Source organism: Lampris incognitus, chromosome 7 (genome assembly GCF_029633865.1).
Source record: "Lampris incognitus isolate fLamInc1 chromosome 7, fLamInc1.hap2, whole genome shotgun sequence".
In the NCBI taxonomy this organism is placed as follows: Eukaryota; Metazoa; Chordata; class Actinopteri; order Lampriformes; family Lampridae; genus Lampris; species Lampris incognitus.
Window position 1 is genome coordinate 34,487,319 of NC_079217.1, and position 15,198 is coordinate 34,502,516.

Here is a 15,198-nt window from a genome sequence, read left to right on the forward strand (position 1 = left end):
TAAGAGGAGAGGTGATGATTAGCAAGCAGCAGTATGGGTTCATGCCACGAAAGAGCACCACAGATGCGATGTTTGCTTTGAGAATGTTGATTGAGAAGTATAGAGAAGGCCAGAAAGAGTTGCACTGTGTCTTTGTAGATTTAGAGAAACCTTATGACAGAGTGCCGAGAGAGGAGGTGTGGTATTGTATGAGGAAGTCAGGAGTTGCAGAGAAGTATGTAGGAGTGGTGCAGGATACGTATGAGGGAAGTGTGACAATGGTGAGGTGTGCGGTTGGAATGACAGATGGGTTCAAGGTGGAGGTGGGATTACATCAAGGATCGGCTCTGAGCCCTTTCTTGTTTGCAATGGTGATGGACAGGTTGACGGACAAGATCAGGCAGGAGTCTCCATGGACGATGATGTTCGCGGGTGACATTGTGATCTGTAGTGAGAGTAGGGTGGAGGTTGAGGAGAGCCTGGAGAGGTGGAGGTATGCACTGGAGAGAAGAGGAATGAAAGTCAGTAGGAGCAAGACGGAATACCTATGCGTGAATGAGAGAGAGGACAGTGGAATGGTGAGGATGCAAGGAGTGGAGGTGACAAAGGCATTTGAGTTTAAATACTTGGGGTCAACTGTCCAAAGTAACGGGGAGTGCAGTAGAGAGGTGAAAAAGAGAGTGCAGGCAGGTTGGAGTGGGTGGAGAAGTGTGTCAGGAGTGATTTGCGACAGAAGGGTACCAGCAAGAGTTAAAGGGAAAGTTTACAAGATGGTTGTGAGACCAGCTATGTTATATGGTTTGGAGACAGTGGCACTGATGAAAAGACAGGAGGCGGAGCTGGAGGTGGCAGAGTTGAAGATGCTAAGATTTTCACTGGGAGTAACGAAGAAGGACAGGATTAGGAGCGATTATATTAGAGGGACCGCTCAGGTTGGACGGTTTGGAGACAAAGCAAGAGAGGCAAGATTGAGATGGCTTGGACATGTGTGGAGGAGAGATGCTGAGTATATTGGGAGAAGGATGCTAAATATGGAGCTGCCAGGGAAGAGGAGAAGAGGAAGGCCAAAGAGGAGGTTTATGGATGTGGTGAGGGAAGACATGCAGGTGGCTGGTGTGACAGAGGAAGACGCAGAAGACAGGAAGAAATGGAAACGGATGATCCGCTGTGGCGACCCCTAACGGGAGCAGCCGAAAGTAGTAGTAGTAGTAGATTGTAGCTGTGACACAAGTATCACAGGAAGAGATGCCATGCAGTCGTTTGATTTTTGCAGGGCAGAATATCAATTGCTGTAAGTCACCTTTAGTTTTGGTCTTGCTCTGGTCCGATAGATGGTCTGTTCTGGTCCTGGTGATCAGCTCCACATTGGATGCTCCATACACCTGAGGATGTATGATAAAAACAGAGAAAGGGAACGTGATGAGGGAATGGGAGAGTATTAACTGAAACTCTTGTTTTTTTTCTGGCTTGAAAATTAAGCTTTTTCTTCCCATATAAACATGGAGTGACACTAGATGATTTAAAGGAGACTATAGATGTCCATAGATTAGCTGTCTGTAAAGTCAGACTACCTGTGGTTCATAACTATCAAAGATAAGGATGGACCTACTAGAAACCTATAAATGACAGTTCTACAAATCTCATTTCTAATTTTCCACTGACTATTACAATTGAACCTGTTATGCATCCTCATTTCTCTCTTACAATTTCTGTGACGGCAAAGAGAAATGTAACAAAGGGAGGACGATGGACAGGAAGAGTAATGCAGTCATCCTCCGTATTCCTATTTTCAGTGTCAATAGACAATCCCAGTGTAACAGCTCAGAATAAGTTCAGAATGAATGACAGAAACTGATTGTTGTATCAACACACATAATTTATCCCCCGAGTTTTATAAAACTTGACAATATGTCATTTTGAGGAGATCATGTCCTTTATTCCTGCAGGAAGACTGAGAGAGCCCATTTGGGTTGTTGGAATCAGTCCCAAAAGGTACTCAAGACAGCGCTGGTTTGAAAACTGAAGGACTTTGTGGTTCTAAATCGGTGGTGGAGCCACCGTACAAGGAAAGAGAAATAAAAAGGAGACCTAAAAGGTTACCAGGCAAAAACTCAAGGGGGAGGGCGGTTAAAAAGCAGCTGCCAGTTTACTTGTGCAACTTCAGTTCAATGATGTGACAAGTAGATTTGTTACAGAGCAGACTGTTCCACTGTAGGGGCTGTCTGAAGTGCACTCACACCACAAGAGACCGAGTCCTGCACGTCCAACACTCCCATCAGTCCTCACAAGCCAGTCAGTAACAATAGATGGATAGATAGATAGCTGGTAGGTTGTCTATGTGTTAGTCTGTTCTGTGCTGCTCTGCTCATTGGTTGATTCTACCCAACAACCCCCTCCTTGTCAAAGCAGTAACACAAAAACTTAACTCCAATTATCTACATTATTTAAACTTTAAATTGGATGCCATATGGTTGTCATCTAGCCTCAGTAAGCCAGCCTGAATCTCACAAGCTGAGTTTTCCCTACGTGAGATATTACATAGTTTGGAAAGAGTTCATTGAGAATGGATTGAGTCCGACCTGTGAACTAGGTGGAGCGGTTTAGATGATGACAACAAACAGGACTGTGTTTTGAAAATGACAACTATGGCCACACTAGGAGAGATTGGTGTCAACTCTACAATAGAATAAGTTTTAAAAGACATTTACAAAGATGGCAACAATTGTGTACAGACATAACACCATGACCAGCTCCATGGACTGACCTGCTAGCGGTACTGGTATTTATTACTAGCAGACTAGTGAATGTGGAAAAGTGGCACTCCAGTTTGACATCATTGACTGATTTAAAGGCTGATCCAGTTGCCTGCAAAGCAATTTTGGTCTATGTAAATTAATGACGTCCCTAACACAGACAGATGTGTATTGAGCCTGGCCAAAGCACAATGAGAGAAGCTAAGTTTGTGGGGCTGGCTTTGAAAAGCTAGTCATCATTATATCCATGTTGGTAAAAGGCACCTGAATGTTATCAATTTAAAAAAAAAAAAGGTATTTGGATATATCTTTAATAGCATTAATAAATAGTCGGCAAAAGCCCTTGAATGATTCACAACTTTTGTCCTACTACTACTACTACTACTACTATTACTATTACTACTACTTTCAGCTGCTCTCGTTATGGGTCACCACAGTGGATCATCCGTTTCCATCTCTTCCTGTCCTCTGCATCTTCCTCTGTCATGCCAGCCACCTGACTTTGAGAACTCTGGCTTCACAAAGTGTGGCAGCCAAAAACGTGGTGTTACGTTTGATCCCAGGCTCTCCTTTGATAAGCACATTAAAGAAATCACCAAGACTACCTTTTTTCACTTACATAACATCGCTAAAATTTGGTCTTTCCTGTCCATGGCTGATGCAGAGACTCTAATGCATGCATTTGTTTCATCCAGACTTGATTACTGTAATGTTCTGCTTTCAGGTCTGTCACATTCTAGTACTAAAAGTCTTCAGATGGTTCAGAATGCTGCTGCTACAATCCTAACTAAATCTAGGAAATTTGACCACATTACACCAATTCTTGCCTCTCTTCATTGGCTTCCTATCCATGTTAGATCAGAATACAAGGTGCTGATCTCCTTAAACCGTACAGTCCATCTCGAGCTCTTCGCTCTCAAAATACAGGGCTCCTGTGTGTACCCAAAGTTAAAAAGAAGTCAGCTGGTGGCAGGACCATTTCCTATCGGGCTCCGTTCTTGTGGAATAACCTGCCTGCTGTCATCAGACAATCAGTCTGTTGAGTCTTTAAATCCAAACTTAAAACTCATCTTTTTGCCTTAGCTTACAATTAGTTGCCTTTAAGTTAAATGCTTCACAACCTGTACTGCATGGCGGGTCGGTTTCTGTCGCAGTGAATTTACCAAGCACTGTTCTACTGACAAGATTATCGCGTATAGATGACGACTAATTGATGACTTGATTGATTATGATTGACTATTGCAAACTGTTCTCTTCTCTCATATGTGTTTTCTCTCTCTCTGAATGTCTTCTCTTTCTCTGTGTGAATGGTTTCATGTGAGTCTCTCTTGTGTGCATGTGCAGTCGGTCCTCCTCCCAGGTCTCCATGGTGATGGTGGTCACCACCTGGATGCTGCTTGGCATTCCCCTCATCACATTTTTCTTTTTATATATCTTATATATATATCTTTTACATGGTGATGGTGGTCGCCTGGCTTGGGTCCTGAACTGTTCCGGTGGCGTCTGGACACTGCTTGGCATCCTGCACATCATATTCTTCATAAATTTTATAATTCTGTTTATCCTCTTTCAATGTTGTATTCTGTAAATTGTGTAAACACAACATCCATTGCACATTGTCTGTCTTGGGAGAGAGATCTCTCCTCTGTTGCTCTCCCTGAGGTTTCTTCCTATTTTTTCTCCCTGTTAAAGGGTTATTTAGGGAGTTGTTCCTTATCCGATGAGAGGGTGTAAGGACAGGATGTTGTGTTGCTGTAAAGCCCACTGAGGCAAATTTGTAATTTGTGATATTGGGTTATAGAAATAAAACTGACTTGATTTGACTTGACTTGACTTGACTTCCCTTCCCTTTCCACACCTCTCTCGGCACCCTGTTACGTGCGTTCTCTAAATCCACAAAGACACGATGGAACTCCTCCTGACCTTCTCTATACTTCTTCGTCAACATTCTCAAAGCAAACATCACATCTGTAGTGCTCTTTCATGGCATGAACCCATACTCTACTACTACTATTACTACTACTATTTCGGCTGCTCCCATAAGGGGTCGCCAGAGTGGATCATCCATTTCCATCTCTTCCTCTGCATCTTCCTCTGTCACACCAGCCACCTGCATGTCCTCCCTCACCACATTCATAAACCTCCTCTTTGGTCATCAGCTTTTCCTCTTCCCTGGCAGCTCCATATTCAGCATCCTTCTTCCATGAAACCCAGCATCTGTCCTCTGCACATGTCCAAACCATCTCAATCTTGCCTGTCTTGCTTTGTCTCCAAACCATCCAACCTGAGCAGTCCCTCTAATATACTCATTCCTAATCCTGTCCTTCGTCATCACTCCCAATGAAAATCTTAAGCATCTTCATCTCTGCCACCTCCAGCTCTGCCTCCTGTTTTTTCGTCAGTGCCACTGTCTCCAAACCATGTAACATAACTGGTCTCACAACCATCTTGTAAACCTTCCCTTTCACTCTTGCTTGCATCCTTCTGTCGTAAATCACTCCTGACACTCTTCTCCACCCACTCTGCCCTGCGTGCAATCTCTTCTTCACCTCTCTTCCACACTGCCCGTTACTTTGAACAGTTGACCTCAAGTATTTAAACTCATCGACCTTTGTTACCTCTACTCCTTGCAACCTCACCATTCCTCTGTCCTCCCTCTCTTTCATGCATATGTTCCCCCCGTCTTGCTCCTACTGACTTTTATTCCTTTTCTCTCCGGTGCATACCTCAACCTCTCCAGGATCTCCTCAGCCTGCACCCTACTTTCTCTACAGATCACAATGTCATCCACGAACATCATAGTCCATGGAGACTCCTGCCTGATCTCGTCCGTCAACCTGTCTATCACCATTTTAAATAAGAAAGGTCTCAGAGCCGATCCTTGATTTAATCCCAGCTCCACCTTGAACACATCTGTCATTCCTACCACACATCTCACTACTGTCACACTTTCCTTATACATATCCTGCACCACTCCTACATACTTCTCTGCAACTCCTGACTTCCTCATACAATACCACACCTCCTCACTCGGCAACCTGTCATATGCTTTCTCTAAATCCACAAAGACACAGTGTAACTCCTTCTGGCCTTCTCTATACTTCTCCATCAACATTCTCAAAGCAAACATCACATCTGTAGTGCTCTTTCATGGCATGAAACCATACTGCTGCTTGCTAATCGTCACCTCTCCTCTTAACCTAGCTTCTATTACTCTTTCCCAAATCTTCATGCTGTGGCTGATCAACTTTATACCTCTGTAGTTGCTACAGTTCTGCACATCGCCCTTATTCTTGGAAATTGGTACCAGTATGCGTCTTCTCCACTCCTCAGGCATCCTCTCACTTTCCAAGATTGTGTTAAACAATCTAGTTAAAAAGTCTACTGCCATCTCTCCTAAACATCTTCATGCCTCCGCAGATATGTCACAACTTTTGTCCATTTTCTCAAAACAGTGTATATATCTTATTTGGGGGAATTAAACTTCATATAAACCCACGTTTACTTCCTCCCCAGGAATAGCACATTTTGAGATTGGTGGTGTGTCTGGAATAGCTGAGCTAGGTGACTGAGCAACCGCTGGAAGCAGCGCCCCATCAGTGCCTGTGAGATCTACCTTGGCTTCATATCCGTTCACCGTCTCAGTCTTCTCACTCCTCCAGCCCAGTATGCCGGTCTTATTCCTGTAAGAACACACAGACACACACTGCTTCAATTTCGGCACGATCCCGCATAAATCTGAGGAAATTCATTGGATCAATTCAGCCATTTTTATTATCACTCCCAGGTAATGTGTAGATGAAGAAGCATGTGGCTACACATAAAATTGCTTACCATGAAGAAAATACATTCAGTAGGTGTTTCTACAAGCAGGCGCTCATTCAGCCAATTCTTTTTTTAATGTTTGCTGTAAATATGTTCATGCCATCATCCTCATTTTTCTTCTGTGAAGATTAAGTACTCAATCTGTGATTAGGGAGCCTGCCCAGAAGTTACGAGACACATCTTGATGATTTGCTCATACCTGGGCTGTTGGTAAATGAAACCATGTTTTTCAGAAATTAAAAACTTTTCTCAGTGACAACCAAGTATTGAAAAAAACAAACAAAGATTTTCAACATTGTCAAAGCACTGTCTTAAAAGCTGAACACCATAGTAAAGTATTTTAACTCCCGATTCAAGTTAGTTATGTGATTTTTCAGTGGCAGCAGCTGTTGTCTCTGCTGGCTAAGCCACATTATGACATTATGTGAACTCCACTAATGGATGTTCAATCTGTTTTTACAAGACAAGGTGTCTTGCACCCAGTATCATAAATGGATTATTGGCATGTAGACGGGAGCGCTGACCAAGCGAAACACACAGAGGTGACACTAAGATTGGGGTCGGAAACAGAGATGATTATGCATTCTGCCCGGCTTGTCCCCCTCCCTGATTTCTCTCTTTCTCCTTCTTACTCTTTCCCTATTTATATATTCAAACACTCGCTTCCCGTCTGTGTCCCTCACTCTCTGCCTCTTTAATCTATATTTCTAACTCACCCTTTGTCCTACTAAAAATACACACACACACACACACACACACACACACACACACACACACACACACACACACAGGTACGCTTACACAAAGAGCTTTATGGCTTTTGTACTTTTTTTTTTGTCCTCAGAATGCCATCAATATTTTTCTATCTCTGTCTCCTCATCCCATCTTTCTTTTCTCTTCTGTTCAAGTATCTTTAGTTCGCTCCCCTCTCTGCTTGTTTTCTGTATCTCTCTGCCTTTTCTCTATCTGTCAAACACTTTTCATCTCCCATCCCTCTTTTAGTCTGTCCCATAACTTTCCCTCTCTCTCTCTCTCTCTCATCCCTCTCTGCATCACATACTGTTACATCTCAGTTCTTCTTCCTGTCATCCACCTCTCTGTCTCTTTCTTATCTCTCCACTCAATGAGTCCCTCATTCAACAACCCCAGCTGTCTGTCCTCCATTCTTCCTCTTGCCTGTTTTTTTTTTTTTTGGCTTTATCCCCTCTCTTTTTCTCTCCAGTTGTACTTGGCCAATTACCCTATTTTCTGAGCTGTCCCGGTCGCTGTTCTACCCCCTCTGCTGATCCGGGGAGGGCTGCAGACTACCACATGCCTCCTCCGATACATGTGGAGTCGCCAGCTGCTTCTTTTCACCTGACAGTGAGAAGTTTTGCCAGGGGGACATAGTGTGTGGGAGGATCATGCTGTTCCCCTTGGTACATAGCATATGAGAGGATCACACTATTCCCCCCAGTTCCCCCTCCCCCCCGAACAGGCGCCCCGACCAACCAGGCGCTAATGCAGCGACCAGGATACGTACATACATCTGGTTTCCCACCCGCAGAGATGGCCGATTGTGTCCGCAGGGACGCCCGATCAAGCCGGAGGCAACACGAGGATTTGAACAAGCGATCCCCATGTTGGTAGGCAACGGAATAGACCGCTACGCTACCTGGGCGCCCCTAACTCCTCTCGCCTTTTTAGGTCTCCCCAGCCCCTCCTCCTTAACTCCTTGCTTTATTCACTTCTCTCACTTTCCCTAGCATGTGTCTTTCTTTGATGGTCAATATGCGTTCCACTTCTTCTTGCCTATCTCCATCCCTCCTCCACTTCTCCTTCCATTAACCTCTCATCCTACACAATATCTAACCCTGACAACTTCCTCTCCCACCCTCGTTTCTGCTCTCAATAAGTCATTCACTGTGTCTATGGTAACTAAGTGATGCACATTGTGCTGTATACCTTGATGTTGTGTAGGTGGACAATAAATAGATCTATCTTTTGTGCATAAATACAGCCTACTGTTTTCATATACCTTTCCTCTTTCCCTGCTCCTCTCCTCCTACGTTGTCTTTGTCTCCTCCACAAGTGAACCAGTAATGTATTGGGAGGTTATTCAGTGGACCAGTCAAACTGTGGGCCATTGGTGAGGCCAGCAAAGATGACAGAAATAATGGAGAGAAAAATATTGCTTGGTATCTGACTGTATTTGACCAGTCATAACGGCATCCCTCCTCTCCCATTCATGCCTCATTGGTCAGTGTTTCTACCGCTGCCAACATTACACATAGTACTCTCTACATTTCAGAAAAGGTACTCGGAGGACCACACTCTAAAAAAAAAAAAAAAAGGGAGCCACAATTATTTAATGTCATCGTTCTTGATGGCAAGAAAGGCAAAAGCTGAAACATCCCCATTGATGCATGATAAATATGAACTGAAGTAGCTTCAGTAGTTTTAAGGGTGCAGGTCTCTGTGTATCTTTTGTGATAGTTTTGTTTTTGGAGGGTCTACATACCAAAGGAAAGCCGAACAAAGCCCAAGCTAAAATTTTCTCGTTTATCAGTTCACATTTTATGTTGCCCCTTGCTTCGCATCAGTCAAGGCATGTTGGACAACAGATTAAGTCTTTGGGTTGTTATACAGTGAACATCAAAAAGCAAAAATACCAACTTAATACCAGTACAGAGCTAGCAGGATATTTAACTGCAACCAAGACATGTTAGCCAAAACTGACTTCCAGTAACAAAAAGTAATCTAAGTGCTGTGAAAGATCCCCATTGAGCATCCAGTGTGGTGTTTAACTTGCTTTTTATTCTTGTTTGTTCCTGCCTTTTGTTTTACTCTTTGGGCACAGAATAACCAGGATGATGGTGAGTTTTAAAATTAATTTTTCCCTGTAAAATATTCAATTCAATTTAGGGCATTTTCACACCTATGGTCTCTTTGCTTTGGTCTGAATCAGTGGATGTGTTGCCACTTTGTTGCATTTTCCCTTTGGTTCGGTTTGGTTTCACACAAAATTTCATTCATTCATTCACTCATCTTCAGCCACTACTCAGGGGTGGGGCACGGCGGCAGCAAGCGAAGTAGGGCACTCCAGACGTCCCTCTCCCCAGCAACGCCCTCCAGCTCCTCCTGGGGGATCCCAAGGCATTCCCAAGCCAGATTGGACATGTAGTCCCTCCAGCGAGTTCTGGGTCTACCCCAAGGTCTCCCAGTTGGCCGTGCCAGGTAAACTTCCAAAGGAAGGCACCCAGGAGGCATCCTAAGCAGATGCCTGGACCACCTCAACTGGCTCCTTTTGACACGAAGGAACAGTGGCTCTATTCCGAGCTCCCTCCGGATGTCCGAGCTCCTCACCCTAACTCTAAGGCTGAGTCCAGACACCCTATGGAGGAAACTCATTTCAGTTGAATGTGTCCGCGATCTCACCCTTTCAGTCACTACCCAAAGCTCATGACCATAGGTGAGGGTTGGAACAAAAATTGGCTGGTAAATTGAGAGCTTTGCCTTCCGGCTCAGCTCCCTCTTCATCACAACGGTCCGGTACAACATCTGCATTACTGCTGATGCTGTACCAATCCGCCTGTCAGTCTCCTGCTCCATCCTACCCTCACTCGTGAACAAGACCCCGAGATACTTGAACTCCTTTACTTGAGGCAACAACTCATTCCCAACCCAGAGGGAGCAATCCACCATTTTCCAGTAGAGAACGATGGCCTCAGACTTGGAGGTACTGACTCTCATCCCAGCCATTTCTCACTCAGCTGCAAACTGCCCCAGTGCGTGCTGTAGGTCACGTTCTGATGAAGCCAACAAAACCACATCATCTGCGAAGAGCAGAGATGCAATTCTGATGTTCCCAAAATGGACACATTCCTCATCTTGGCTGCGCCTTGAGATCTTGTCTATGAATATCACAAACAGAATCAGAGACAAGGGACAAACAACCTTGGCGGAGTCCGACACCCACCGAAAACGTGTTTGATTATCTGCCAAGAATGCGGACACAGCTCTCATTTTGGTTATAAAAGGACCGGATGGCGTGTAGCAACTGCCCCGGTACCACATACTCCCGCAGTATCCCCCGCAGTGCACCCCAGGGTACACGGTCATAAGCCTTCTCCAAGTCCACAAAACACATATAGACTGGCTGATCAAACTCCCATGCCCCCCTCAGCACTTCCGCAAGGGTAAAGAGTTGGTCTGTTGTTCCACGGCCAGGACGGAATCCACATGGTTCCTCCTGGATCTGAGGTTCAACAATCAGTCGGAGCCTCCTTTCCAGCACCCTATAGTAGGCTTTCCCAGGGAGGCTGAGCAATGTGATGCCCCGATAATTGGAGCACACCCTCCGGTCCCCCTTTTTTTTCTTTATAAATTTATTTCTAGTTTTTCCCCTTATCCCACCCGATTAACCCAATGGCATATGGCTGGAACTCTTGTCGAATAACTCCTCTGGCTCACGTTTCCACAGGAAGGAGATAGTCATAATACCAGCTTCCTTCAAACTCGTGTCGGCTGCTCTCGCTATTTTACACGCTGAAGCCTCGCATGGATTGCATCCCTTTAGGCCGCGAAGGAGGCGTAGGGAGAATGCTTTCAGTTGCTTGGCTGCAGGCACCCGGGTGGGCCAGAGGAGTCGCTGAAAAACAATGAGTCCCCAAACACTACACTGATCTACACCCACTATCCCTCGGGTAAGGGTGGCCTAATGAATGCCTTACCCCATGGACTCTCTGGCCATGACCGGTTACGGCGAGTCTGGGATACGAACCTCCCAGCCACATGACAAGCGAGTTGCAAGAACGGCGGTTTATTCCGCTCAGCCACCAGAGCGGCCCGGTCCCCCTTTTTAAATATGGGAACCACCACCCCAGTCTGCCACTCCACAGGTATTGTCCCCAAACTCCACGCGACACTGAAGAGGCGTGTCAACCAAGACAGCCCAACAATGTCCAGCGCATTCAGCATCTCAGGGCAAATTTCATCCATACCCGGCGCCTTGCCACCGATGAGCTTTTTAACTATGTCAGAGACCTCTGCCAGGGATATGGGTGGGGCTTCCCCTGAGTCTTCAGACTCTACCTCCTCCAGTGAGGATGTGTTAGCCGGGTTAAGGAGCTCCTCAAAGTGTTCTTTCCACCGCTTGACAACATCCCCAGTCCGGGTCAACAGTTCCCCTCCCCAGCTGAATACAGTCTGAATCAAGCCCTGCTTTACCTTCCTGAGTCACCGGATGGTTTGCCAGAACTTCCCTTGGGCCAACTGAAAGTCCTCCTTCATAGCCTTTCGAACTCCTCCCACACCCGAGTTTTTGCTTCCGTGACCACCGAAGCAGCAGCCCTTCTGGCCTCCCGGTACCTGTCTGCTGCTTTAGGAGACCCCTGAGCCAATCAAGTCCAAAAGGCCTCCTTCTTCAGCCTGACGGCTTCCCTCACTGCTGGTGTCCACCAGCAGGTTCTTAGGTTGCCGCCTCAACAGGCACTGATGACCTTATGACCACAGCTCCTGCCTGCCGCATCTGCAATAGAGGCTTTGAACATGACCCACTCAGACTCCATGTCCCCAGCCTCCCTCGGGATACACGAGAACTTCTTCCAGAGATGGGAGTTGAAGACCTCATTGACGGGGACCTCTGCCAGACATTCCCAGTTCACCCTCACTACATGTTTGGGTTTGCCAGGTCTGTCTGGCAGCCTTCCCTGCCATCTGATCCAACTCACCACCAGGTGGTGATCAGTTGACAGCTCTGCTCCTCTCTTCACCCGAGTGTCCAAAACATACGGCTGCAGATCTGATGATACGACCACAAAGTCTATCATCGATCTTCGACCTAAGGTGTGCTGGTACCAAATACACTTATGAACTACCTTATGTTCGAACATGGTGTTTGTTATGGCTAATCCATGACTCGCACAGAAGTTGAATAACAAGGCACCGCTCGGGTTCAGATCGGGGAGACCGTTCCTCTCAATCACGCCCCTCCAGGTTTCTCCATCATTGCCCTTGTGAGCATTGAAGTCCCCTGGCAGAACTGTAGAGTCCCGAGGCAGAGCCCTATCCAGGACACCACCCAGAGACTCCAAGAAGCCCGGCTACTCCAAACTGCTTTTCGGTGCATAAGCATACACAACAGTCAGAGCTTTCCCCCCAGTGACTCGCAGTCATATAGAGGTGACCCTCTCACTCCCCGGGGAGAACTCCAACACAAAATTTTAAGTGAACCAAAATGTATCAACAAAAGCCATGTGGGAGCTGTCACTCCATTCATTGGTCAGAAATCTCGTTGGGGTTGGCAGGCGGAGAAAGGAGAGTTAGGCTATGTTCTCACTGCAAGTTTTAGTGCTCAATTCAGATTTTTTTTTTTTTTTAATGTTCACATTATTTCTTAAATATCAGTGTGAATTGGTCATGGTGCTGAACTGATCCACATCTGCAAAAGAACAATAACAAAGATGTCACGTGCAGCACACTGTTATATGGAAGTAAACATGGAGGCCACTAGAGTCAGCATCAATGGTCTCAGTTATAAGCTGATGTGAAGTGGAAGACTGCAAATTCGTGAGCAGAAGATAATGAGGGCAAAGATGAGGAGAAAGAGAGCCACAATTTTTAACTATGGTTTATTGTCGTGCAACGGCACATGCCCAGGGGCCCCCCGAGTGCAAAAGGGCCCTCTGCGATGGGAGATTTTTATGTCAGGATCCACAGAAATATGACACAAAGCTTGACCCATTCTCTTGATCTTGATAATTATCTAATCCGAATGAAAAAAAAATGTTTCCATAAAAATTAAGTCTCTTGATTGATTGTTTTATTGGTGGGATGGCTGGGCAAGTGGTGACTGGTGAGCAGGTGGCAATTCACTGTATAAACTGGCTAACAGTCAATGTGGGTGGGCATAGAGGTCAGGTGGCTTACACTGCACAGATTCAAGATCAGTTTTTCTTAAGCCAAGTCAAGGTTAAAAACAGTGGAACCAATTTTTACCTGACCCACTGTCAGCTAGGTTGTATCTGTGAGAAGTGTGTAGGAAAAATTCCCAAGCAGCAGAAAATGGACAGCATTACTCAAAAGCCAAATGAAAGGAAAGAAAGAAAAAAGAAATGAAAGAAACAGCCACAATAAAAATGTCCCACTAATGAATAGCTTTTACAAAAAAGCTAAACAAAGTAAAGAAGAGGGCATTCCGATGGAGGACGCCAAGCTAGCTAGCAGTAACAATAGCCTGGAAGAGTCTAGTGTCGGTTGCAGCAATGCACAGCTGGATTTTGAGGACTTGGTCTATTGAACTTTACAGGCATACCTGCTCAGCTGGACTGGTTATTCAGCCTTTGCCCAATAGGTGTGTGATTATGGTCTGGTGGATTTGACATGCCAACTTGACTGGAAACTCAAAATATTTAAGGTGGGGTGTAATGGCTGGGGTGAGTGGCATGGGGTGGGCATGGTGTGTATGTGTGTGTGTGTGTGTGGGGGGGTCTATGAGCTTCAGTGCCCAGGAGCCCCTGGGGGTTCTCATCGAGCCTTGACCATTAGATGTCAATATTCCAGGGCTGCATTTCTGTCCTGGTCTCCCCTTTCACTCCTTTTCAATTGCAATTATTTTCTTCTTCCTCTTTCTCTCCAGCTTTCCATTTGTCATAAAGCCCACTCAGTCTCATTCCCACTCCTGCCCTCCCTGCCTTGTTACTTGATGAGGAAGCATACTGCTGGGCTTACTTGAAATATCTTGAAGGGCCCTGATTCAACCAAACATTTGTGAATGAAGTTGTTATTATCATGTCATATTCCTTGCATACCACATTTGCTTGGACTGTTTTCTGAGTGTCTATCCAAAGATTAGACATGAAAGCTAAGTAGCAAGTGGGGTGGGGTTCGAGATCATTAGGAGGTGAAGAGAGACAGGGTTGGCCCAGCTACTATAATTGTGTCTTTCCTATTAGTTCATGAAGGATGAGTTACCTTTAAACTGTGCAAGATACTGGAAAGCAGAACTATAGAGCAGGTATACCAGCCCTAAAAGAAGAGTACGTTTTTCTTTAGATTCCGGTGCTTCTCCACAAAAGGAGGAACTCTTATTTCAGCATTGGTGGTGCACCCTTTGAGATGTTCATTTTATTGTTAATGCCAAATTACTGCACAGGCCATAACCAAAACACTTAATTTCCAGCATCCTTCTAAATATAGTCCTTAGCCTTCCAGTTTGTATGAGATTTTCTGCACTGAATTTATGTATCCCTTGTGGTTAATCCCTTAGACACAGCCCAAAGCCAATTTTCAATACACTTTTCACATTCTCCAAGCAATTCTGCTGGAGTTTCACAGTAGATTTAATCCTATTTTAGCTGGCTTGATGCAAATTGGTGGAATGCCAACAGAAATCTCCTAATTTTTAACCAGTTAATTCCATTGACACAATCAAATGTAATACTCAAAGTTACATTTATAATATATTATAAACTTATTAAAATGAATTTAATTTAGTATGTTGAATAATTCAGTAACTGGCATTTTGTCAGCTATAGATTTGCATGACTCTGGGTTTAACCTGGTATCTAATTTGAGTGGGATCCTGTCGCATCCTGTTCTGGCAAATCTCTAATTTTGGGCATGTGCATTTCGGTATGTGCTTCAATGGGTCCAGCATTAT

General features: G+C 45.1%; 1 protein-coding gene across 1 annotated transcript in view; it reads right to left on the minus strand.

Annotated features, from left to right (window-relative positions):
• The window catches only part of ankrd13b (ankyrin repeat domain 13B), a 117,924-nt gene that overhangs the window by 34,411 nt on the left and 68,315 nt on the right, over positions 1-15,198 (minus strand). Inside the window, exons 7-8 of the mRNA XM_056283767.1 lie at positions 6,349-6,415; positions 1,280-1,361 (exon numbers count right to left, since the gene is read on the minus strand). Of these exons, the coding sequence (XP_056139742.1) occupies positions 1,280-1,361; positions 6,349-6,415 (149 nt within the window). The remainder of the gene's footprint in view (positions 1-1,279; positions 1,362-6,348; positions 6,416-15,198) is intronic.